Source organism: Anguilla rostrata, chromosome 18, assembly GCF_018555375.3.
Source record: "Anguilla rostrata isolate EN2019 chromosome 18, ASM1855537v3, whole genome shotgun sequence".
Taxonomy (NCBI): domain Eukaryota; kingdom Metazoa; phylum Chordata; class Actinopteri; order Anguilliformes; family Anguillidae; genus Anguilla; species Anguilla rostrata.
Window position 1 is genome coordinate 14,796,690 of NC_057950.1, and position 25,137 is coordinate 14,821,826.

Sequence of the window (25,137 nt, forward strand, 5' to 3'; positions counted from 1 at the left end):
ATTTCAGCTTGTACATGTGAAGGCCTAATCAAATGTAGCTGCAGCTTAAAAGTGTGTCCATGGCAACTGGACAACTTGGTTTGATGTATGGGTTCCAAAAGTAGCGAGAGGAGATCCAGACAGCGTGGTTCAGCCAAAATGTACTCCTCCTTATAAGCTGTACTGTTTTAAAAAACAAAGCCTATTGCCCAAAGAACAAAGAATCTGCCAAATTAATGGAATGTAATGTAAATGTAATGAGTGGTAAAAGCCTGTGATCAAAATCTTAGATGCCTCGCATACATATATATAGCACGCTATTTATTAGTTTGTGGAGATTCGTTGTGGTTGTGTATTACTACAGCCACAAACAATCACCACAAATGTATTTGCTACATTAATGGATCATTCTTTACTATACTGTAGCATATATGTCGTACACATACTGTATAAAATTTTAACCACTAACCTGATTTTAACTTGATTAACAGACCATATATATTTTTACGTTTTATGTAATTATATTCTAATCTATTTACTACCTTTCGAAAGCCATGTGAAATTTCAAACGGTGGGTTCTTCTGGTCTTCTTGTGATCCTGGCTGTGCACCCGTTTCCCACAGCGTCGACATGCGGCCACTGCGTCCCCGCGCGTGTCATTCTCTTGAAACGGATACGCAACATATTTCCCAAATAATATTACTAGAGTTCGCATGCAGAAATAGCTTGTGTGATAATATGAAAGGTCCGCAAATAAACCACGACGTTAAACAGTTCATTAAAATTGTTGAGCAGTTCATCAAATCAGGGTCGCTGCAGTAAGGTAGTGTTCGAATGTTTAATAAACCATCTCGCAATATCATTTTCCGTAGACGATTTTGGGCATCCAAAGTTTAAAGGTGTAAAGCAAGAACATTGATTATTCCTCTCGCCCTATTATAGAGTGTAATGTTAGGGCTTGCCTGCTCGATAACTATATCTTTCGATAAAAAATATTTTGCAGTACTAGCTAACTGGTAGTGTAACTTTTCGGGTACAGTAGCTATATGCATTGCACACAAGCCTCAGTCTGTCCTTCCCCTCGGTGACGTCTAAGTGAACCCAACCATTGTGGTATGTATTCTAATGAAACGTCATTTTGACCAATCGCTCTCCTGTTCATATCCTCGACAGCCAATAGAAACGCGACGCTGTGACTCACCAAATAAGGAGAGACACCACCATAAAAGGGAACATTGTATCTCTTTATAAGGAGGAAAGTAGATCTCTAGTCAATATATTCGTCCACGTTCATATTGTTAATTTCGGGAGTATAATATTTTACTTATATTTGTGCTGTTCTCACGCGACGCATTGTGTGTATTTGGAGAGTGGTACGGCCAGTGTACCTTTCAGGCGGAAACCGACGACATCTTAAATGTTTATCTGGTGAACTACATAACATGGCGGAGTAATCAGAGGGGCGTTATATGCGTTTTCCTTTTGGAGAATGTGCAGCGAGTTTTGGAAATAAGGGAGGTAGAGTTTGACTGAGCTGGGGTGAAGGGTCTTAAGGGCACCACTTTGGGAAACTTGCTTTGCTATTTTAAAGCGATCCGGGACCCATTTTAACCATTGGGACCCGTAGTTTTTCCTGTTTGTTTACCTTTGCCAGATTAGTGTCTGTGCCTTGCTGTAATTTCACGAACATACTTGCACGCCAGGGACTGACTGGCATTTTGGAGACACGGCTGTTCGCGTAATATAATGTTACCTAGCCAGGCTGGGTCGGCACCAACTGGAAACGGGTCCTCGTCCGGCAGGGGTAATATTGGTGAAAGCTCGGCAGTGATCGGTGGCGGGATTCGGCCCGGCTTGGTCAGAACAGGATTAACGGCGACCGTGGTGGGTGATAGCCTCGCGGGGGTAGGGCGATCGGGCGACGGGTCAGGGATGTTGGGGGGAAACGGGACCGGAATGGGTTCAAGAAGTGGGGCTAGGCCGGGTAACGGAGCAGGATTGACCACATTACAGGGCACTGGCCAAGGTTCTATACCATGCATGAACGCCGGGCTTGGTGCCTCCGGGGGCAGATTTGATCCAGACAGGGAAAACCTACCTCAGGCATACAGCGGTTCGGACGCTGACTCTGATTCGGGGGATGACGATGACCCCGTGGGTTCAGTTGGGGACAGCAGAAGAGGGGTGAAGCGTGAGAGAGCCGAGATGGACGCCGCGGTTGTGGGACAGGAGGCGGGCGTGCAGCCCGGTGGCTACGGTGTAGTGTCCGGCGTGGTTGCCGGGGCAAAACCTGGGAAGAAGACCCGTGGCCGAGTGAAGATTAAAATGGAGTTTATCGACAACAAACTGAGGCGGTACACGACTTTCAGTAAGAGGAAGACTGGCATCATGAAAAAGGTTAGTTAATGTTTATCACGTAGCAGACTGAGTGTTGTCTTCTTCGCTTAAAAGTAAAACTTTATTTATAAAGAAAGTCTGCATGCACGAATAGCCTAGTCGTCAGTTCCAGAACTGAACTTTCGCCATTCCGATCATCATCCGACTTCCACTGTGACGGATGCACGTGTGTGCTATTTACTGCAAGCGTATGTCAGTGAAAATGTATTATTGGTTATGTTCAGAATGTATCTATCTAGAACAAAGAACATTTCTCGTGTATCTTCTTACTTTGCTACCAGTACACCTATCTTTCATGGTTTGGCGTTTTTCTGAAACGACCAAGGAGCAGTAGGGTTTACGGAAAGGTAAGAGTAGCCTATGGATAAGAGTGATCGCAGGGTGCATCAAGGTGGAAGAGAAGTAAGTTGTAGAATATTATTCGCAGTCCACCATGCCGCGTGTCTTGGATGTTTACAAATACAGCGCGAGGACGTTCCTTGCACGTGCGGTCCTGGGCGGTGATGCGGGACTCCCAGGCACATGGTGTCTTTACTGCCGCTCCAGCAGACTGACTGGCCTTTCGCTGTAAATAGAAAAGAGCAACTGGCATATTCTGTTTCAACCCCCGCCCCATGCAGCAGCAGCTGTAGTCACACGCACACACCCCTCTCATCTGTAGTTGACTTGGAACATATTTACGAAGTCAGAAAAATGTGTCATCATGACCCTTGCTTAGTGTCCTTATACTCAGTGTGTGATTATTTGTTGACAGTGAGGGAGGGCAATGGCCAGTTTTGTCCCTTTAGTAACAGTAGTCATATGCTGAATAACAAATCTGCCCCTGGTGTCCTGCAGTGGTGCATGAGGTTTTCCACAAATCAGTCTAATCTGCTGCTGTCTGTGAAGTCTCTGTGGGGAGGATTAGGCACTTTCCTGTGTGTACATTGTCGGAAGGCCTCCTGCAGTTCCCATGCCCTATGAAACTGTGCATTAGCGCACACCCATGCTAACCAGTATGTAGCATTGCTAAATGCTACAATGTACAGTAGGCACTGTTGGTATGTACTAGTCCAGCATTTCCCAACTGGTGTGCCACGGCACTCTGGTGTGCCATGTGAAAAATCCTTTAAAAAAATGTTTAATGTTTAAATGAATTAAAAAAACTTAAATGAACAAATCCCATTCACAAAAGCCAAAATAAATGTAATTAAAATACACATCGCTTAATTAAAACCCCAAAAGAACATTTAGGCCTACTGTTGGCATGTCACATCAATGTCAGTACTTCGCTCGCGGTGTGCCATAAGATTCTGTAAATTTGGAAAGTGTGCCGCAAAAGGAAAAAGGTTGGGAAACACTGTACTAGTCCATACAGCAAGCAGTGTACTGTATAATAGGCAGTGTAGGTATATGCTATACTGTGCAGTAGGCAGTGTAGGTATATGCTATACTGTGCTGTAGGGGGTGAAGGTATAAGCTAAACTGTGCTGTAGGCAGTGTAGGTATATGCTATACTGTACAGTAGGCATTGTAGGCATATGCTTCACTGTACAGTAAGCAATGTTGGTATATGCTGTACTGTACAGTAGGCAGTGTAGGTACATGCTATACTGTACAGTAGGCAGTGTATGTATATGCTAGCTATAATGTGAAGTAGGCATTGTGGGTATATGTTGGTTTTGGGGCTTGGCTTTGTGTAACTTTATTTAACCTGATCTGCAGCCCCCACCCTGATAACTGTGAGCCTGTTTCTGTTGAACTGTTCTTCCTTCTACTGTGTCCTTTCAAACAGAAACTGGCAATTCTGTCAAGTTACTGTGAGTGCCCTCTGCACCCAGATCCCGGTGGAGCAGGCCGTGTCATGTGACCATTCTTGCTGTTGCCGATCACGTGTAATAATTTATTATTACTTCATGTCTTATCCTGCACCATGCCTGAGGCAATGAGCTGTGCTGAGGTGCAGCCCACTCAGGTGCAGATTAGTGGCTGTGAGCGTATGAGTGTGTCTATTCTGTGTAAACAGGTGTAGTTGGAATGTGTCTATTCTGTGTAAACGGGTGTAGTTGGAATGTGTAGATTCTGTGTAAACGGGTGTAGTTGGAATGTGTAGATTCTGTGCAAACGGGTGTAGTTGGAATGTGTAGATTCTGTGTAACTGGTGTAGTTGGAATGTGTAGATTCTGTGTAAACTGGTGTAGTTGGAATGTGTAAATTCTGTCTAAACAGGTGTCATTTGAAAGTGTAGATTCTGTTCTAAGGTTAGACACAGTTGCGGGAAGGATGATTGGTGGATTTAATGGTGGTGCGTTTCCAACGGAGTGTAGGTGAACGCATTGGCCAATGAGGGGCCACGATCACTGCCCATGACCTTGGGTGCAGGGATTCTGATTGCGGTCATAATGGAGGTTTTGGAACACCCTTTTCACCACCACAAGGCCATTATAGCAGCTTCTTGATTCAAATACGAAGTGATTCTGCATTTTATTTACCGAAGTAGAGCACAGAAAGTTATTAAACGTGATATTGTAGTTACTTACAGAACTGCCTGTAACCACTGATATGCCCAGCACCTGTCTTTAGAATGCAGAGATTGGGTTCCCCGTGCTGTTGTCTTGGAAACAGTGTGGTGATCTCAAATAAGTGACATAATATATTTCTTTATATCAGGAACCCATATGGGAAATGAGGCAGGAGTCAGCTGTTATGGTTTATAAAGGGTCTTTGCTGAGGTCTACACCTGCAGTGTTTCCATGGAGACCCATGTCCTGGAATTGCTTTACCTCTGTGTAGTTTGAAAGAGGCTAATTAATTAAATTCTCAGTGCTGTTTATTTAAGGCCCTGTTTGAGCTCTTTGTTTGTATAACCTATACCCAGCTTATCTGAGAGAGGGTTGGTGTGGGGCCAGGGGTGGGGACTGGTGTGATGGACAGTGTTGAGAGCAGTAAGGGGGAGGGGACTGGTGTGATGGACAGTGTTGAGAGCAGTAAGGGGGAGGGGACTGGTGTGATGGACAGTGTTGAGAGCAGTAAGGGGGAGGGGACGGGTGATGGACATGTGGAGCAGTGGGGAGGACGGTGTGATGCAGGAGGCAGTAAGGGGGAGGGGACTGGTGTGATGGACAGTGTTGAGAGCAGTAAGGGGGAGGGGACTAGTGTGATGGACAGTGCTGCTGTCTGATTGATGTGAAGTACAGGGCAGTTCTGCAGAAGAATAACAGTGTGGGTGTCTGCTATACCCCCACTTCCTTCCTCTGTCTGTAAAGAGATGTGTGGCATTGGCATGTTAGGACTGGCCCCTGCACCAATAAGAGCTGATCCACTGGGCCCTGCTCCAATAAGAGCTGATCCACTGGCCCCTACTCCAATAAGAGCTGATCCACTGGCCCCTGCTCCAATAAGAGCTGATCTACTTGCCCCTGCTCCAATAAGAGCTGATCCACTGGCCCCTACTCCAAGAGGTCATGTACTCAAAGAGCTGATCCACTGGGCCCTGCTCCAATAAGAGCTGATCCGCTGGCCCCTGCTCCAATAAGAGCTGATCCACTGACCCCTACTCCAATAAGAGCTGATCCACTGGACCCTGATCCAATAAGAGCTGATCCACTGGACCCTGATCCAATAGGAGGTAGAATATTTGCTGCCATATGATGTGCTGTTTGGAGATGAAATGAGGGGAGCATTGGCGAGCATTGTTGGGCTGAATCGCCAGTTCTCGTCATTATGTTATGTTATGTTATAATAAATGGCCCTGGAACTCACCCTCCAGAGGTTGCACTGCTGCACATAATCGGTCCGCATCACATGAAATGCGCATCACAGTTTACTTCCCTCTTTTCTCTTTCCAGCAGTTTCTTGTAGTTTCTCCCTGCTGAATTCAGTTACTCTCAGAATCCCCTGTAATCCTGCTTGTTCTATTTTTTGAGCTTTGTCATCTGCTATTTTAGTAATGTTGATACAGGCCATAGGTCACGAGTGTAATGTTTTGATTATTCCTGTCTTCAGCATGGAGATTTTTTCTTTTGGGTTAGGTGGCTGCACTGTTGAGGAAAGTTCTTGTCTCTGATTCCACATGATTGAAACCTCTGTGATTACCTGGTAATCAGATTAGCGCTGTGCACTGTTCTGAGCTGTGCATTGTTGCTGCTGATTGTGAACAGGTCGGTCCCTCTGGCTGTTCCATGTTCGGAGTGAAAGGATCCGGATTTGGAGCCTGTAGCTTCCTCCTCTTATGTGGGAGAGCAGCAGTGTCTACTCGTTCTTTTCAGTAGAGAATCTGTATTTAAAAAGCCTGGGCTTTACTGACGCACTCATTCAGGCAGGCTGGTGTGTCGCAACTCAACACTAGCATTAACCCAGAGCTGCCCAACCCTGTTCCTGGAGTTCCTCCACCCTTTAGCTTTTCACTCCAACCCTAACAAAGCACAACTCATTCCACAGCTGGAGATCTCATTAGTAGGATCAGGTGTGCCAACATGTTGAAATGTAAATGTACAGGACGGTATATTTCCAGGAACGGGGTTGAGCAGCCTCCCCCTAACCCATCCGTAGAAATGACATGGTTGCATAGCTCCATGCTTTCACTGTAGCATTTAAAGTGCATCACTGTGCTCACAGGTACAGCACTGCCAGCAGAGTCCCATAGAAAAGCCGTCCTTTGGGCTCTAAGATTTTAGTGTTGTACCACACTGCTGACTGTACCACACTGTTGGCTGTTCCACACTATTGGCTGTTCCTCACTGCTACCTGTAACACACTGCTGGCTGTACCGCACTGCTGGGTGTACCACACTGCTGGGTGTACCACACTGCTGGCTATATCACACTGCTGGCTGTACCTCACTGCTGTCTGTACCATGCTGCTGGGTGTATTTAAAGAAGGTTTTTGAGGTCTGGGCTGTAGGGCCCTGCCGCTGCAGATGAGAGAGAATGCAGAGCGGGGTTCTTCATCTCTCTCTCCCGCTCCCTCCCCGCAGGCGTACGAGCTCTCCACGCTGACGGGCACGCAGGTGCTGCTGCTGGTGGCCAGCGAGACGGGGCACGTGTACACCTTCGCCACGCGCAAGCTGCAGCCCATGATCACCAGCGAGACGGGCAAGGCCCTGATCCAGACCTGCCTCAACTCGCCCGACTCGCCGCCCCGCTCCGACCCCTCCACCGACCAGCGCATGAGCGCCACCGGCTTCGAGGAGACCGACCTCACCTACCAGGTGTCCGAGTCCGACAGCTGCGGAGAAACCAAGGTGTATAATATTGATATGAATTAATTGTTGTTATTATTATTATCACTATTATTTTTTAAATGGGTATTGTAGGGGCTGCTGGGTGGCTAATACCGTTAATGCTCCTGGTCATGGACGGGCCCTACTGCCTGGTGATTGATTCCTGACCATGCCAGCGCTAACGGCTATCATATCAACTTATAATAATTATTGACAGCTGGTGTGAGTCTGGTGGACCTGGCCATTAAAGTTTCTCTTGAAAGCCAGATGTCTTTTTTCATGGAGTTAATGATGTGTCACAGGAGGTGAAGAGAGAGTTGCCATGGCTACCTGTAAGCCTGTGCTGTTACGCTGTTGGGAGCCTGGCTCAGGGGAGTCCTGTGCTGGGCTCATGGGGGTGCAGGTGAAGGTGTTTCAGCTTTAGTCTCAGGCTGGAAAAGTCCATCCCAGATTTCTGTTAGGCCAGAACTCACAGCCACAACATAGTGGAGACACACAACGAGTTTCAAAAATTGAAATTAATTTATTAGATAAAAGGGGGACAGTAACAATAATGCCCAAAACCCAAAAAAAACAAGGGTCAGCTAGACGATACCCAATCTTGGAGGAAGCGCCGGTCCTTGGGCAACCTAAGCCCTTTTCTGGAGCCCAGCCAGGTGCTTACAATTACAAGCCATGCCCCTTCAGCCTCACCCCAGCCAGCACATCAGCTGTGAGGGAATGAAAGGGGAGTAATCCAAACAAACAGGAAATAAAACACAGGGAGCCGCAACAGGGTGCAAGAGCTGCGGTCCCAGAAGTGAGCCTGCCTGCCGACCTCCTGCGATTTCATCTGTGGTGTCTTTCACTGGCATGGGCGCCACTGGTGCTCAGTATTTCTGTGGCTTCCACAGTACTAAACACTCACCAGTGGTGGCAGTACAGAGTGGACTGTGCGGCCCAGCTGGTGTAGTTATCAGGGTTAATTTTAGTGATGTTATTACATTTTAGTGACACTGGCCCCATTTCCTGCTGCCGTTTGTTTTGAATGCGTTGAGGTTTCCTGTTTTTGTCTCAGGGTGTGTGTAGGGTGTGTGTAGGGTGTGTGTAGTATGCGTGCAGTGCGTGTGTAGGGCGCTGTGTCGAATGACTTAATGGGTGTTGACCTGAATATAACATGGAGTTTTAATAACACTTTTTAGTTGGTGATCCAGTGCAGATGCACTAATAGCAGCATTAGTGATAATGAGGACTAATGGACACACAGGGGATTCTCCAGGGACACCTGGAGCTGAGAACTGATTCATCAGATGGAGCTAGAGTGAACTGCACAGAAAATGGAGGCTTTGAAACCTGGTGGCGTGGTTTGGTTTTTTTGGTGCTGTGGTTTGGTTTGTTGGTGCTGTGGTTTGGTTTAATGGTGCAGCTACGTGCAGGCTTAGTGAACAAACGTACCAGTACGTGCGCTTGCGTAAAACAGTGTACTGTAGTTGGATCCACTTGGATTGGACACCCCTGCTACCCCTGTGTCTCTGCGCTAGGCCGGTCCTTCCTGTTCCTGGTGTTGTGCTGTAGTGCTCTCTGCGCCCCCCCCTGCTGGTGGAGGCTGGGCTTTGCAGTGAAAAGGTTCATGCACTGTGCACTCTGCCTTTTTCTCCTCTCTTTATTTAATTTAGGCTTTCTGTCGAAGGCGACATCCCTTCACTGGGTCCTCGTTTACCACCGGCTCGGTGTGTGTGGAGCAGGTTCTGTGATTGTTCTTGGTCTCGTCGTGTGAAAGCACAAGATGTCCGACGCTCTGGAGCTCGCCCTTCTCATTGATAAAATGTACATTCTGTCTCCATGCCCATATATGGTATACTTTGCCTGCCTGCTCCTTTGGCTGGGGTCCCTTGCATTCCTTATAAGCCTCAGCTGTCAGTCTGCGAGTCCCACACTCTTTCTGTCTTATTTTGTGATATGGGGGAGTATGTATATGGGGGGGTTACATCGGAGGACAAATGGAATGGAGCCACTTGGCAGTAGTGCTCCATTGGGGAGGGGGGGGGGGGCGTCTGCTGCCCTTTCCTGGCTCAGGCACAAAGCTGTGCTCCCCTCTGTCTCTCCTAGCCAAAGGGGTTGGGGGTGAGGGGGGGGGCTCAGTTTAGTCTCCTACACACTTCTATAAACAGCAGAATGGATGGGTGTGGCTGGGGCCGGCTGTGTGAAGTTAAACAGCGCTTTCAAACACATCAGAACCCTGGAGCTAATGTAAGTCCCACATCCTGCAGCCTCTATAAACCACCTTCATCTGTCTGTCTGCGCAGACCCTGCTGTAGAGCTGCTCCGTCTGCACAGACCTTGCTGTAGAGAAGCTCTGTCTGCGCAGACCCTGCTGTAGAGAAGCTCTGTCTGCGCAGACCCTGCTGTAGAGCTGCTCCGTCTGCACAGACCCTGCTGTAGAGAAGCTCTGTCTGCGCAGACCCTGCTGTAGAGAAGCTCTGTCTGCGCAGACCCTGCTGTAGAGAAGCTCTGTCTGCGCAGACCCTGCTGTAGAGAAGCTCTGTCTGCGCAGACCCTGCTGTAGAGCTGCTCCATCTGCACAGACCCTGCTGTAGAGAAGCTCTGTCTGCGCAGACCTTGCTGTAGAGCTGCTCCGTCTGCGCAGACCTTGCTGTAGAGAAGCTCTGTCTGCGCAGGCCCTGCTGTAGAGCTGCTCCGTCTGCGCAGACCCTGCTGTAGAGAAGCTCTGTCTGTGCAGGCCCTGCTGTAGAGAAGCTCTGTCTGCGCAGACCTTGCTGTAGAGCTGCTCCGTCTGCACAGACCTTGCTGTAGAGAAGCTCTGTCTGCGCAGACCCTGCTGTAGAGCTGCTCCGTCTGCACAGACCTTGCTGTAGAGAAGCTCTGTCTGCGCAGGCCCTGCTGTAGAGAAGCTCTGTCTGCGCAGACCTTGCTGTAGAGAAGCTCTGTCTGCGCAGACCTTGCTGTAGAGAAGCTCTGTCTGCGCAGGCCCTGCTGTAGAGAAGCTCTGTCTGCGCAGACCTTGCTGTAGAGAAGCTCTGTCTGTGCAGACCCTGCTGTAGAGCTGCTCCGTCTGCACAGACCTTGCTGTAGAGAAGCTCTGTCTGCGCAGACCCTGCTGTAGAGAAGCTCTGTCTGCGCAGACCTTGCTGTAGGGCAGGTATGTATGCGTAGCCCCCCCGCAAACAAACCGCCATTGAGCGGACCCCCCTCCCAAACAAACTGCCATTGAGCAGGACCCCCCCCGCCCCCCCAAAAAAAAAAAAACTGCCATAGAGCAAGCTCGTACCCTGCCCCCCCAAACATACCGCTGTTCTTACATTGCATTTGCACGTCACCCAGGAGTGTTACATTATAATGGATTTACTCTGCATGGGGCTCTTTGAGAATGAGATCTGCCTGAACAAATGAGTCTCAATTAAGGGAGCTGTTATGTTCCACCTCAGGTTTCTGTTAAAAAAATACTTTTCAAATATTATTAATGGGAACTGTGTCTTGTAAAGTTCAGGCTATAAAGTGTAATATTTGTTCGCCAGCTTACTGATAATTACGCTTATAAAGAGCTCACTGTACAGCTTATGGTTGTGGCTGCTGGTTCTGGAAAGTTCTTCCTGTAAGGACAGTAGGGTTCTGGAGTCACTGGCTGTTCAGAGGAGTCGGAGCAAGGAGCCAGAGTCACACTCTTTCAGTGATGATGCTGATGTCATAAGGACTCCCTGCAGAGTACCCATAAATGACATCATAGCAGCTGTCATTTGTGATGCCGTGTATTTGCTTTTTGTTATCAAGCACTGATGTCTTTCCACATCGGTCGGCCTGTGGTGCAAACAGGCCCTGTCCTTATCTGAAGATGAGGATGTGCGGGTTGGCTCAGATGTGCCCTTTATGAGCTTTATCCGCTGAAGGAATGCTGTTAAAGTTGACGTTCATGCCCAGTTCTCCTCTTTAAATTGGAGGCCCTCTCATCTTGAGACCGATTGCTGTGATTTGCTGGTCGTTTCATGCCCTGGTCAGCTGGTGGACTGGCTCCAGCGGTAGAAATGTATGGCTAACCGGTGAAAGGAACGCTTCAGTTTATCCCTCACAGTGGAGGGACAAAGCAGTGAAAGTTCTGGATGCTTTTTTTTAATGACTGGTTTGAGCTTTTATGCGTTTGCCAGATGTCTCGGTAATGGTATTTTTGGGAGAAGCTCCTTAGGTTCCCATGCGGAGGTGTTCCGTGGGCCGTTTGGGGAGGAGCAGGGGAGCGCTGTGGCGCTCAGACAGGCCGGGCTGTGGATGGGAGCCCTAATCGTGGGGCGCTTAAGTGTGGGGTTATTTTGTTGGGGCTGTGGTCGTGCAGCTCTGTGAGCTGTGGCTGGGCTGTGGCAGAGGGGCTGCAGGCCCGTCTGTGAGTGTCAGCGAGATAACGGAAAGTTCATTTACACTGACACGCGCCCTTATCACAGGGCTGCTCCTAAATCGGGTTTCTCCTGCCCGAGTGGGGCAGAGCTGAGGGGAGGGGTGCAGATAAGGAACACCACACCCCCCCCCCCTCTTTTTTGTTGGTGAAAGACTTGCCAGGGGAACAGCTATTGGCTGCTCTCTTCAGATGGCTCTGCCTTTCCTTTTTTAGCCCTGAGGTTCTCGTGCCTGGCAGCAGTAGGGGGGTGGGGGGGTGGTAGTCCTGGGGGGGGGACCTGAGCTCCTCAGTGCTGGTGGCGTGACGGGTGGGGGGGGGGGGGCAGGAGGTGGGTGGGTGGTGGTATACGGGAGATTAGTGCTGGAGTTGAGGCAGGCCTGGGGTACAGTCAGCCCACTGCACTGTCAGGTGCCCCTCCTTCTAGGGGTTTTTAACTTTTTAACCCTTCCTGCCCCCCCTCCCCCCTGGGGTTTATGATCCTTCCTGCCTCCCCCCCCTCTGGGTGTTTGTAACACTTGCTGCTGCATACTCCTGTCCCTGCTGGCACAGTCATGCTTTCAGTTTCTACCTGCAGTGGCTCATGCTCAGTGAGAGCTGTTTGTTCTGGGTTTTTTTTTTTTTTTTTAAGTTGAGCACTACCTCCATATTTGGACAGAAGTGGGCTTTGTGATTTTTAGCTTGGGCCGCATAACTGCTCGCTCTCTCTCCCCATTTATTCCCTCTTAACTGCCATAATGCTCAGATGTTGAGGTTTAAAGTGCAAGTGTTTTTGATTTCATTAGATGGAGCAGCATGTTTTTGCCTAATGCTGTTAATCAGGAATCCAACAAAGCAAAGCCTTTTCTCTGTTGTTCTGCATGTTGATTTGTGTTGTTTAATGCTGTGTGTCTTCTGTAGCGGAGTGGGTTGTGTTAAAGCCACAGATGCTCTGGGTGCTGCTGAGTCAGTCCTTGGAGCTGCATTGTGGTGGTGGGCCTGTAGGGGGCAGGGACAACACAGTGGGGACAGGGGGGACAGGGGGGACAGGGCAGTGGGGTCACATGGGGGGTGTTGTCCGTTACAGCACCATCTCCACTCAGAGATAATAACACATGGATAAACGTGCATAAGCACACGGGCAGAATCTGGAGAAGGTCTGGAGAGGCGTCGTCAGTAAGGCTTTAAACCGTGCACAGAGGTGGGGTCCAGGTGGCGAGGCAAGAGAAACCTCAAAAAATTAGATTGAGTTTCTGTCTGGTACAGGCTTGCCCTCTGATTCCAGCTCTATTAGGGTAGAAATCGCTGAGCAGCCCATCTTTAACCAAGCTGATTGTACTTTTCACATCTTAACAGAAGATGTCTTGTTGTTCTGCTTTGCATAGGATTGTGGGATTGACTGCAGGCTCAGTCCTCCATGTTCCCTGCATGGGCGCATGTACTGCAGCTACAGGTCCCCAGCGCTGCTGCTCTACCCACCCTGTGTTCATGGGAAGAGGCCCTCGACTGACCCCTCCCCCCAGATATTTGCTTTTTCTGTGTTTGGAGTAATGACCTCACAACTCTGTCACAGAAAATGGAGTTTAGGCCCCTGTACAATAATCTCCTCACTTCCTGTGAGATTTGGGACGACAGGGAGTGGGGCACAGTGGGGGCGGGGTGGGGTGGGGGGGGTTGATGGGCCTTATCAGCAAAACCTGGTGTGTGTTCTCGGATCAAGGAACCCCTCCCTCGTCCTTGCACACTGAACTGCATGCTGGGTAATTATTACCCCTCCCCCACTGAATAAGTTACATATAACAGCAGCTCGTTAAACATAAGCATGCAGACGGGCTGTGTCTGTTACTTACACCCCTCCAGCTCTGCTTCTCTCTCAGTCTCATTCAGTCCCTCTGGCTGAGAGGCTGTGTTAACTCTGTACTGTGTGTTTAAAAGTGAACGTGTACGGGGTACTGCCGGGTCAGGATTACTGACGATGGAAAATCCTTCCAACCTTCGTAACTCCCTTTGTTTATGTTTCTGGTGCCAGAGGTAATGCATGTGTCATGTTCAGGTAAATGCATCATGTTCAGGTAAAGGTTTATATGCTGACAGCACATACAGTAAGACTTCAGTATCACTCCGATTGTAGTGTGGATGTGCGTTTATCCTCCACAGAAGACTTTGGTGTGCCGTGTCTGTATCTGGGTTTGTTGAGTTACTGGGTTGTAGTACAGTAGGGTTTTAAGAATGTAAGAGGTTGTCCCCCACCATGTTAACCATCCCATGCCCCCCCCCCCCCCGTCCCATCCCATCCCGAGCAGCCAGTCGCCCCTGTGTAGTTTTTCCTGTCAGACCTCTGTCCACTTTCACCTCCAGACTCTCACACTTGACCCACCCATCTGACCTTTCACCTCCAGACTCTCACACTTAACCCGCCCATCTGACCTTTCACCTCCAGACTCTCACACTTAACCCGCCCATCTGACCTTCACCTCCAGACTCTCACACTTAACCCACCATCTGACCTTTCACCTCCGGACTCTCACACTTAACCCACCCATCTGACCTTTCACCTCCAGACTCTCACACTTAACCCGCCCATCTGACCTTTCACCTCCAGACTCTCACACTTAACCCGCCCATCTGACCTTTCACCTCCAGACTCTCACACTTAACCCACCCATCTGACCTTTCACCTCCAGACTCTCACACTTAACCCACCCATCTGACCTTTCACCTCCAGACTCTCACACTTAACCCGCCCATCTGACCTTTCACCTCCAGACTCTCACACTTAACCCACCCATCTGACCTGTCACCTGTGGCAGGGCGTTGATGTGAGTTGGGTGCGGTGCTCTGTACAAAAAGCCCCAGTTTGTCAGTGTTCAGAACAGTGGATTCTACCAGAACTAAACCCTTCTTTGCACGGAGACCCTGCTGTGAGACCTGTTGTCATGGAAACCTGTCACAGTTTTAGGAACTTTGTAGTGCAGAACACTGGTTATTATTATCCCTCCTACTAAGATTTTCAAAGGCTAGAGAGCAGCTTTGGAGCTGAAGCTGATTGATCCTGCTGAAGCTCTCACTGAAGCTGGAGTCTGTGTTTATATTTCTCTGTTCTGATCAGTGCAGCTCTGTGGCTGTGGGGAAGGTTAGCCAGCTCCAGGCTATGGCGGGTTGTTAGGCTTTAAGCTTGTTTAGAATGGTCAGTGGTGCACCCTGGATATTGTAGGCTTTAAGCAGGCCTTCTGTGGCAGCTTGCCAACAGCCTCCTCATGAAGCCACCTAAAGAGAAATCATCAAGTCTTCACATTGTTATTCCAGAGTCATCTCAATTACTCATTTAATTAGGCCTAATAACCTGCGCAACTAAGTCACAAAGCAGTTCATGGCAGCTGACATACACCTATAAGATTTATCAGCTGTATTCATGATGTTGTTCATGTGTGCATGATTCAGTGTACAGCCATAAAATATAACACCTCTGCAGTGTAACAGCAAAGATAATGAATTATTAAAAGGCTGAGCAAGCCTACAGAAATGAGGGAAATAACTGCATTGTTATTTACTGAAGTAAACCTACAGCCTGCTGTTGCTCAGTTGACTTACCAACAGAGTTCGAATGACACTCTGGGTTTTTTGGGGGGGGTCTGTGAGATTGTGGACCCCGGGGAGGGGGGGTGTGATTACAAACGCGGACCAGGGAGGCCCTGGGAGCTCAGGTGTCTTTCAGTAAGTATGCAGAAGTACAATTTTTATCTTAGCAATTAATGCCAATGTAATGAGTGAGCCAGTCTTGCTCAGATGAACTCAATGGTTAAGGAATCCACCGAAGGGGTGTTTGAAATTGTAGTACAGTTTCATTTAAGACATACCTGTGGAAACACATTTGAGTATTTACTAGAAGAATTACTTGGTGTAGGTAAAAATTTTAGAACCCCTCTAACCTTTTGTGTTTACGTCCTTCAGTGGGGTTCAAGTCTCAGTTAGGGGGGCTAGACCCCCCAAACCGCCCCATAATTTGCACCCTTCCATTATCTCATTGGGCCGATACCGATTTTAAGCTCCTATCAGCAGATGCTGGCTGAGAAGACCATTGTTTCTTGTTGCATCAGTCAGGGCTGCAGTAATTAGTTCTTTTCGCAGATATTGTTGAAGGCGTAAAGCATGTGTTTATTATTTAGTCTGTATTTTGATATTTCCTCACCTGTAAAGAAGTCCTCCTACATTCTTACTTTATGGCGTCAGTTGTTCAGAGGACTTCAGAGATTTGTTTCTCGTGTTCTGTAGTCTTTACTCGCACCAGACTCATAATGGTTGGTTTTCTGTTATCAAGTTTTAATCAGAGCCACTGAGTTTGTTCGGCTTATGCGATGGGAATGTCAGCTCAGGCCACCGAGTATGAAGCAGATCCAGTGATCAGGGATCTCCTGTGAGATGAGCTCTGGGGGCGTGGCTGTGTAAGTCTGGGGGTGTGGCTGTGTTGGTCTGAGGGCAGGGCTATGTTAATCTGAGGGAGGGGCTTTGTAAACTGAGGGCGGGGCTGTGTCAGTCTGGGGGCGTGGCTGTGTATGTCGGGGTTTAACGTTGTTGTGTGTGTCACCATCTGTCCTCAGGACACCCTGAAACCCGCCTTCACCGTGACCAGCCTGCCCGGCACCACCAGCGCCTCCGCCCCCGCCACCTCCACCACCATGCAGGTCAGCAGTGCCACCTCCTTCCCCATCACCAACTACCTGGCCCCCGTCTCCGCCAGCACCAACAGCATCAGCAGCGCCAACGGGACCGTGCTGAAGACCAGCGGCTCCACCGGCAGCGTCATGCAGCTGCCCAGCGGCTTCACCTTCATGCCAGGTGAGCAGGGGGAGCCGTGGGGTCCCGCACCCCATCCCAGCCTCCGGCAGGTCCTACACCTCCTCAATGGAACGCTCTCTGGGTTCCTCATTTGTGGTTTCCGATGGTTACATGATCAGGAAACATGGCAGTGGGGGAAAAATGTAGCATTTGGATTATTTTGCTGTGGAAATACTCATTGGGCTCTTTAAAGCAGTCTGATGTCTTTCCATACTATGCTTCATAAGACATGGATTAGCTTCTCAGTCCTTCCTGATGGACAGACAAGCTTTGCACTGCTGCATTCAGTCTTCTGCCGTCATACAGCCAAAAAGATCCAAAAAGGAAACTGTTTCCAAACAAGTTCTGACTGCTTGTAGAAAGTAATCAAAAACCACACAGACAAAAATGGCCAAGCCTGGTCTATAATTACTAATGAATATTCACTGATTACTGGAGCTCTTCCTTAAATGTTTATTAAGCCATTTTTCGTGGGCCGTCAGCAGAGGCTGCTGGGAGCTCAGATGGATGGGAAAGCCTGCTGGCAGGAGGATGCTGAACAGAGAGGTCTGGTTGGAGTGTCAGGTGATCATCATCAGAAAACCAAAAAGCACTATAAACTATCCACAGCTTGGTATGAGTGTGAGAGGTCCTGAATATAAGAGGGACCCACCTGAAGCCAGTGAAGGGTGTTGAAAAGTGGTGTGGCCTGTGTGAACTTAAAGAGGTGGAAGACCCGGCAGCAGCAGCGGCGTCCTGGGCCGGGTGCAGGGGTCTGTGGGTACAGGCCATTAGACCAAACAGCAAGACACTAGAGTAGCCCAGGTGAGATTACCTGGTTTGTGCAGGTCGCTGTGTAGCCTCTCTGTTAAGCAGGGCTGTATTTTGCTGGTGTTGTGAAGAGAGAACCCGCAGTACCAGACGGACAGCTGCTGTACTGAGCTTAGGGAAGGTCTGCTGGTCATTCAGGCTCAGGCTGAGAAGAGGAGGGGGGCCCTGAGTGGGAGGGGGACCCTGCAGAGCCATTGACAGCGACTGGAGCTTCAGTCCACGGGGAACTCTTTGCCAAGAGAGTTCTGTCTTCCGTAGGCTGAGTTACCTGATGTGGGAGGAAATCAGCTAGGCATGCAGAGATACGTGCCTGAGCTTGCTTGTCAGAGGAAGAACATGAGGGGGTTGAGCGGCATCAGCATAGCAGTGATACGATATGGCATGAGCAGAGATAACTGGACCAAGTCATCTGCAGAGATGAGAGGAGAGGACCAAACACTGAGCCCTGTGGGACACCTGAGGGGACAGGGGGAGAAGGCCGATCCCCTCCAGATTATTTGGTAATATTGGTCTGCATTGTGGCAGAATGTTTCAAAATGCCCAGTTTCTGTGGCTCATATCACAACAAGAGGTTTTTATTTGATAGAGGCGCAAGCTTTTAAACTTTTATTTCTACAGGTAGAATTTATTTTAGAACCTTTTGATGGAAAAGAAAAGCTTTTATTGATAGGGAATGGGCCAGAATTATCTTCAGCCATGTGGGGCTAGTCTCCCTGTGGGTGGTGCTTATAGTGTAGAGCCAGTCTCCCTGTGGGCGGTGCTTATAATGTAGAGCCAGTCTCCCTGTGGGTGGTATTTATGGTGTAGAGCCAGTCTCCCAGTGGGCGGTGCTTATAGTGTAGAGCCAGTCTCCCTGTGGGCGGTGCTTATAGTGTGGAGCCAGTCTCCCTGTGGGTGGTATTTATGGTGTAGAGCCAGTCTCCCTGTGGGCGGTGCTTATAGTGGAGAGCCAGTCTCCCTGTGGGCGGTGCTTATAGTGTAGAGCCAGTCTCCCTGTGGGTGGTATTTATGGTGTAGAGCCAGTCTCCCTGTGGGCGGTGCTTATAGTGTAGAGCCAGTCTCCCTGTGGGCGGTGCTTATAGTGTAGAGCCAGTCTCCCTGTGGGCGGTGCTTATAGTGTAGAGCCAGTCTCCCTGTGGGCGGTGCTTATAGTGTAGAGCCAGTCTCCCTGTGGGCGGTGCTTATAGTGTGGAGCCAGTCTCCCTGTGGGCGGTGCTTATGGTATTCAAAGAGTTGGTGACCGCAGACATGCAGCTGTGCTGGGCATGCATGCATACATGTGCATACACCCACACACACCCACACACACGTGCACATACACACACCCATGCACACACACACACACACACTCAGTAGTGATGCGTCCCCCCTCCCCCACCCCACAGGCACTCCGATCCCCCCCGGTGCCCCCACCATTCCGCTGACTCAGCTGCAGCAGGGCCCCAGCTTCACTGCCACGGCGACTCAGGCTCCGCACAGCCAGCAGGCCGTCTTCCGCTTCCCGGCCACCGTCTCGCTCACAGGTGTGTGTGTGCGCGTGCGTGCGTGTAGTGCGGGTGTGTGTGTGTGCATGTGTGAGTGTGTGTGCATGCGTGCGTATAGTGTGAGTGTGTGTGTGTGTGTGTGCATGCGTGCGTGTGTATAGTGTGAGTGTGTGTGTGTGTGTGTGTGCGTGCGTGTGTGTGTGTGAGTGTGTGTGTGTGTAGCAGCATGCATGTGGTGTGTGCTGTGCTGTGGTGATCACGCATAATGTGTGTGTGTGCTGTCGTGTGCAGCGGTAGTGTATGTGTGCAGGTGTTTGTCGTGCATGTGTGTGTGTGATATAGTGTGTACCAGAGAGAGGTTGCTTGTGTGTGTACGTGTGCAAGTGTTTAGTTGCTGTAAACGACTGATGTGCTGTTGCAGTGTTTAGGTTGCTGTAACGCTGTTGCAGTGTTTACGTTGCTGTAACACTGTGGTAGTGTTGTGAAGATTGTTGTCTCTCCCTCATGTCTCCCAGGGGCAGGAGTTCCACAGCAGCTCCAGGCCATCCAGGTGCCCCTGCCCCCACAGCAGGGCTCCATCAACAGCAGCGACAGCAGCACTGAGGCCTCCCAGTCCTCCAGCAGCTCCACAGGTACCTGTAGGGGGCGCTCCTGCAGCATGTGCCAAGCTGGCACTCATGAAAATGTGGACCATGCCAAGCACGTGGTAAATGGCTCGGAAAGGTCAAGTTACAGTAAAGTACAAAGACAACAGAAGAGAGCCTGACTTACACAGGATCTATAATTTTAGTCTAATACCAGTGCTGTTAGATGTGTGACTGGGTGTTGCCGGTGCCCTGTGATGGAGTGGCGGCCTGTCCAGGGCGTATATATCTGCCTCTCGCCCAGTGCCCGCTGGGATAGGCTCCAGCCGCCCTCAACCCTGCCCAGGAATAAGTGGGTTAGATGTTGTGTGGATGGATGGACCAGTACAGTTATCATTTTGTGCCACAGGTATGAGCTTTCAGTGCAGGCTCATTTCCACAAATGCAGCAGCACCACCTAGAGGATGGATGCTGAAATCCACAGGCATCCCTGGAAGCATTACTGACGTATCCCATTATCCACCCAGTCCAGCCATTCATCAGTTACCCATTTGCATCTGTGAGATGTGCAGTCAGACTGCCTCTTTCTGTTCAGTCAAACATTTAACTTGTGATTGCTACATAAATCAGTCCTGGAAATGTATATTATGTGACACTAGGACACTGATGTATGTTCAGCTATGCAGCTGTCTTAATGATTCTGTTTAAAGTTGAAGCTGATCTCTCCCACTGCCCCCCGCCCCCCCACAGTGAGTGTACCTGCAACCATCGTCACTTCCTCAGTGCCCACCTCCATGGGGGGTCACATGATGTACCCGAGCCCGCACACGGTGATGTACGCTTCCGCACCCACGCTGGCTGATGGAAGCTTGGCTGTGCTCAACGCCTTCTCGCAAGCGCCCACCGCCATGCAGGTGTCCCATACGCAGGGCCAGGACGCAGGTGAGCCAATAACACGCCAGCGCCACCCACTCCCCACCAACAGGAAAGGGACAGAAGAGTCAAAGGTCACAATGGCAGGCACAGCCATGCTTAGAAGAGCACAGTGCTGGATATCTACTGACTTTAATTTAACTAAATAGCGCTAGCAAACTGGGGGCTAGCAACTGAATTATTTAAAGACTGAGTGTGGCCTGTTGTAAAGCTGTTGATTGACAATGGATCTAGCCAGTCATTACTGTGGTACAGGCAGAGATGTGTTCTGATTGGGCGCTGTGTTTTTCTGTGTTCCGTCCCTCAGGAGCTGTGCCTCAGGTGTTCCTCACAGCGCCCCCTGGAGCAGTCCAGATCCCCGTATCTGCAGTGCAGCTACACCCAGTACGACCAACTGCCCTGTCCCTGCTCTCCCTGTTCTCTCTCTTCTATCTGTCCCTGTTCTCTCTTCTCTCTGTCTCTGTTTTCTGTCTTCTCTCTCTCTCTTCTCTCTGTCCCTGTTCTCTCTCTTCTCTCTGCCTCTGTTTTCTGTCTTCTCTCTGTCCATTCTCTCTGTCCCTGTTCTGTCTCTTCTCTCTGTCTCTGCTCTATCCCTGTTCTGTCTCTGCTCTATCCATGCTCTATCCCTGTTCTCTCTCTTCTCTCTGTCCCTGTTCTCTCTACTCTCTGTCCCTGTTCTGTCTCTTCTCTCTATCCCTGCCCTCCATTATCCCCTCTTCCACATATGCATCAAATCCATTAATTTCCTGGATGGATTAGGGAGGAGTTTTCCAGGAAGGTTGCAGGAAGAAATAGGTGGCAGTGTAGTATAATGTTTGAGAAACTGGCCTTGTAGCCTAAAGGGCACTGGTACGACACTGCCATTTTACCTGATACTTAATCTCCACTGCTGCAGTATAAATGTGCACCATGTTAAAAAAAAAAAAGCAAAAGTCACTCTGGATAAGTCTGCTCAATGCCCGTAATGTAATGAAGTTTAGCTGGGCAGATATGAGCCGGTTCCATGGCTCCAAAACTTTCCAGAACTTTCCGAGGGAGGAGCCTCAGGGTGTCCTGCCAGTGTGGTGCCCAGTGCACATATCTTTATCCTAAGCAGTTTGAAAACTAAAATACTACATTTCAGAACAACTGCAGTGTTTATTTCTCTGTTGTTGTATCAACATATTTGTTAAAAATGTAAGTGTTTTTTGCTCCTATCAGTACATCAAGTAGGTAAGCAATCTGCTGACTGGTCTTTGCTCCATGGCAGATGGTGATTGGTCAGCAGTCCGCCGGGGGCAGCAGCAGTAACCTGACAGAGCTGCAGGTGGTCAACCTGGACTCTGCCCACACAACCAAGGGCGACTGACAGATGGCCTGACGTGCCAGACTCAACCCCAGGACACACGGACGTTAGCACCACCTCTAGGACACACGGACGCTGCCACCATTATTCACAGATGCCTTCTCACAGCATTATATAAACATACGAGGAAGGCCAGGTCCTCCGGACCCACGCTGTGCGGATGGCTGTGTGTGTGCTTTTAAAAAGGGTCCTTTCTGATACGCACACAAAGCAAGTGCTGCAGCTTCACACCACAGCCAAAGAGGTGTGTGTGTACATGCGTGTGTGTGTATGTATGTGTGTGTGGTGTTTGTGTGTGTATGTGCGTGTGTGTGTGTGTGTATGTGGGGTGTTTGTGTGTGTATGTGCGTGTGTGTGTGTGTACGTGTGTACACGTGTGAACGTGTGGTGTTTGTGCGTGCGTGCGTGCATGTGCACACACTTTCGTTTGGGGTGGGGATGTTAAACAGGTGGCTGAGGGAAGATCTAAGATCCAGTGGGTTAATGTGGAAATGTATATAATTCTTTTTTTAAATGAAAACGGAAATGATATTTTTAGCCCATTTGTGCTAAAAACTGCATGGGGCATTTTTTTAATGTATTGGTTTTGTATGTTCATATGACTTATGACTTTCTGAAATTTATTTACACATTATGTATGTAAATGAATGTAATATACGTGTATATTATGTTGATTTATATATTCTATAGGAATCAGAGCCACGAGCCAAAGCACTTTCATTTTGGGTTTTTTTAGACAGAATCTTGTGCCAAAAACGCAGGAGCTCTAGGGGTGTGTCTCCCAGCAGGGCCCAGACTGGGCCTGTAAGTGTTGGCAGTGCCACAGAATCCGGCCCTTTCCATGTCCCACGGCTGGCACCCCTACATTCTATTGTCATCTCTGGGTTAGTCCAGCGTTGATGAAGAGCTCAGTGGGGGGTGGGGGGTGGGAGGGTGTTTCTGCCCCCTAGCTGCATGGGTGCTGATATAAGCTGCAGCAGCTGCAGGTTTACCATGTTTCTGATCAGCTAGTCGCAGTTGCAAACTCCCTCTAGTCTGCTGTGTCAGCTCCTCACGCTCGGACCTGGTCAGTGTGATTATTTAATACCATAGATTTGGGGTTTGCTGTATTATCAGGAACACGTTAAGGCTGGCTTGGCTCCCTAACCTTTTTCATTTTGAAATTGTGGAATGTTTAGACCATGTGGTCACGAGAGTGCGTGAAGGGGACCTAGGGAAGTGGGGGGGGGGGGGGGAGTAAAACGGACTAAAACTCTCAAAGAGTCAAAGTCCAGCCTGGTTCCACTGGTAGAAAAGGGACTGCTATCTCACTGGTTGAATGACTCACATACTACCTCTGTTTTACCCCCCATGCTACCTCTCCCTTGGGTATCAGAGGTCCTGGGAGGGGTGGGGCATCTGTCAATGCTGTGCATCACTATGAGTCACTGCTTACAGGGAGGACATTTAACAGCATATTCAGTTTCTGTGTCAGTTACTGTAAGCTGGAGACAGTGAGCAGCTGGAGTTAGCTCCAGTGTGTGGCTTTGATGTTCTGAACTGCACTGTGGAGCAGCGCGTCTCCTGCTGCATGCATGAGTATCACATGCAGTGGTGTTAACATGCACATTCTGCAGAGCTGCAGTGGTGTTAACATGCACATTCTGCAGAGCTGAAGTGGTGTTAACATGCGCATTCTGCAGAGCTGCAGTGGTGCTAACATGCGCATTCTGCAGAGCTGCAGTGGTGTTAATATGCACATTCTGCGGAGCTGCAGTGGTGTTAACATGCGGATTCTGCAGAGCTGCAGTGGTGTTAACATGTGCATTCTGCAGAGCTGCAGTGGTGTTAACATGCACATTCTGCAGAGCCAGGGTTGTGGTAGCATGTGTATTTGGCAGAGCAGCAGTGGTCGCAGGATTATTGTCCCAGCACCAGAAATTATCCCGCTATCCGGATTTTACAATCAGGCACGGATTTTACACGCATGTACAGCGTACAAATTTGGGTGTGAAATCACTGACTATACCAACAGAGCCACACGAGGGAAATGCCTTGCCTCCTGCCACACAATCCGGGCTTTTCCGTGTCACACGGCTGGCATCCCCGCATGCGGCTGCTTCGCCCCGTTTCTCACCACGCACCCGGCCAGCGCCCGCATGTCACACAAGAGCGCACGCGGTGTCCTCCTCCTCCTCCTCCTCTTCCTCCTACTCTGTGTCCACCGGCCAGTGGGAAGCAGCCCTGGCTAACGTCACATTTCTGAACAGAGCGCAGATCTCAATTCATCAGTACATCCAGTCATTCAAAACTGGGAGGGAAAGGGCAAATATGAAAATGGCCAGTTTATCCACTGACATTTTCCACTGACCTTGTGCCATTTGGTTTGTTCAATTGTGTAGAAATGTAGTTCACTACTTGTAAGCATTTCAAAACAAGACTTAATTTGAATTGTGCTACTTTGACTAAGTCCAAACCTTGCGTCCCTCGGAGTTGGCGAACTTTATCTTAGGCAGAGTTCAAGTTATAAGCAGAACCTGGCTTTTTTCCATTTTTTGAAAATGTGTGCTGAAACGTCAGTGTTCTGTCAAGGAAAAAAGGAAAAAAATATGACTATATGCATTCTCTTTACAGCTGAGAGAAACATCACTTGTTTTTGCTTTCCCAATGTTATTGCCAAGCAAAACATTAACACTTTTCATTTATAGTAATTAAAAGAGTGAAAATAAAATGAATGTATTCAGACTCTGCTGTTAGGTGAGTCAAGGTTATGATGTCCAATCTGAGGAGTCTGTGTGTAAAGGTAACTGTACAGAAAATGTTTTGTAATAAAAAATAAAAGCAAAACAATAAATAAGCCATCAGTGGATATTTCTGATTGTGAAATTCTGGGACTGGGACTGGTGTAATATTTTGGTAGTCTGGTTTAAAGGGGGCATGAGATGCAAACAATAAGGACATAGCTCATGAGGTAAGAGCAGTTGTCTAGCAGTTGGAAGGTTGCCGGTTTGATCCCCACTCTCGGCGTGTCGAAGTGTCCCTGAGCAAGACACCTAACCCCTAACTGCTCTGGTGAATAAGAGGCATCAATTGTAAAGCGCGTTGGATAAAAGCGCTATATAAATGCAGTCCATTTACCATTTAAGGACCTCTAGTGGTGAGGCTGTGTAATGAGTCATAAATTAATTTTATGTTCAATAGGTGTTGTTTTGATTTGAATCGAATTTAAATTG

At 49.0% G+C, this 25,137-nt stretch overlaps 1 protein-coding gene across 2 annotated transcripts; it reads left to right on the plus strand.

The window, feature by feature from the left end:
* Nucleotides 1–1,196: 1,196 nt before the first annotated feature.
* LOC135244626 (serum response factor-like) lies at nt 1,197–24,763 on the plus strand. 2 transcript variants are annotated; one of them, XM_064317078.1, is made up of 8 exons: nt 1,198–2,376; nt 7,331–7,597; nt 16,532–16,769; nt 18,965–19,102; nt 19,579–19,695; nt 20,398–20,589; nt 20,888–20,964; nt 21,830–24,763. In XM_064317078.1, exons 1-8 carry the CDS (start codon nt 1,726–1,728, stop codon nt 21,926–21,928), a joined length of 1,779 nt encoding a protein of 592 aa, XP_064173148.1. In that variant the 5' UTR covers nt 1,198–1,725; the 3' UTR covers nt 21,929–24,763. The 2 variants fall into 2 exon arrangements, with proteins under 2 accessions (XP_064173149.1, XP_064173148.1); XM_064317079.1 differs by lacking the exon at nt 18,965–19,102 and having other exon boundaries at nt 1,197–2,376.
* The last annotated feature ends 374 nt before the right edge of the window (nt 24,764–25,137 follow it).

Excerpts from the sequence above, each read along its gene's own strand:
- LOC135244626 (XM_064317078.1), top strand. The coding sequence starts at position 1,726 with ATGTTACCTAGCCAGGCTGGGTCGGCACCAACTGGAAACGGGTCCTCG. Across the intron at positions 2,377-7,330 it reads AGACTGGCATCATGAAAAAG|GCGTACGAGCTCTCCACGCT; the intron begins GTTAGTTAATGT and ends CCCTCCCCGCAG. Across the intron at positions 19,696-20,397 it reads GTCCTCCAGCAGCTCCACAG|TGAGTGTACCTGCAACCATC; the intron begins GTACCTGTAGGG and ends GCCCCCCCACAG.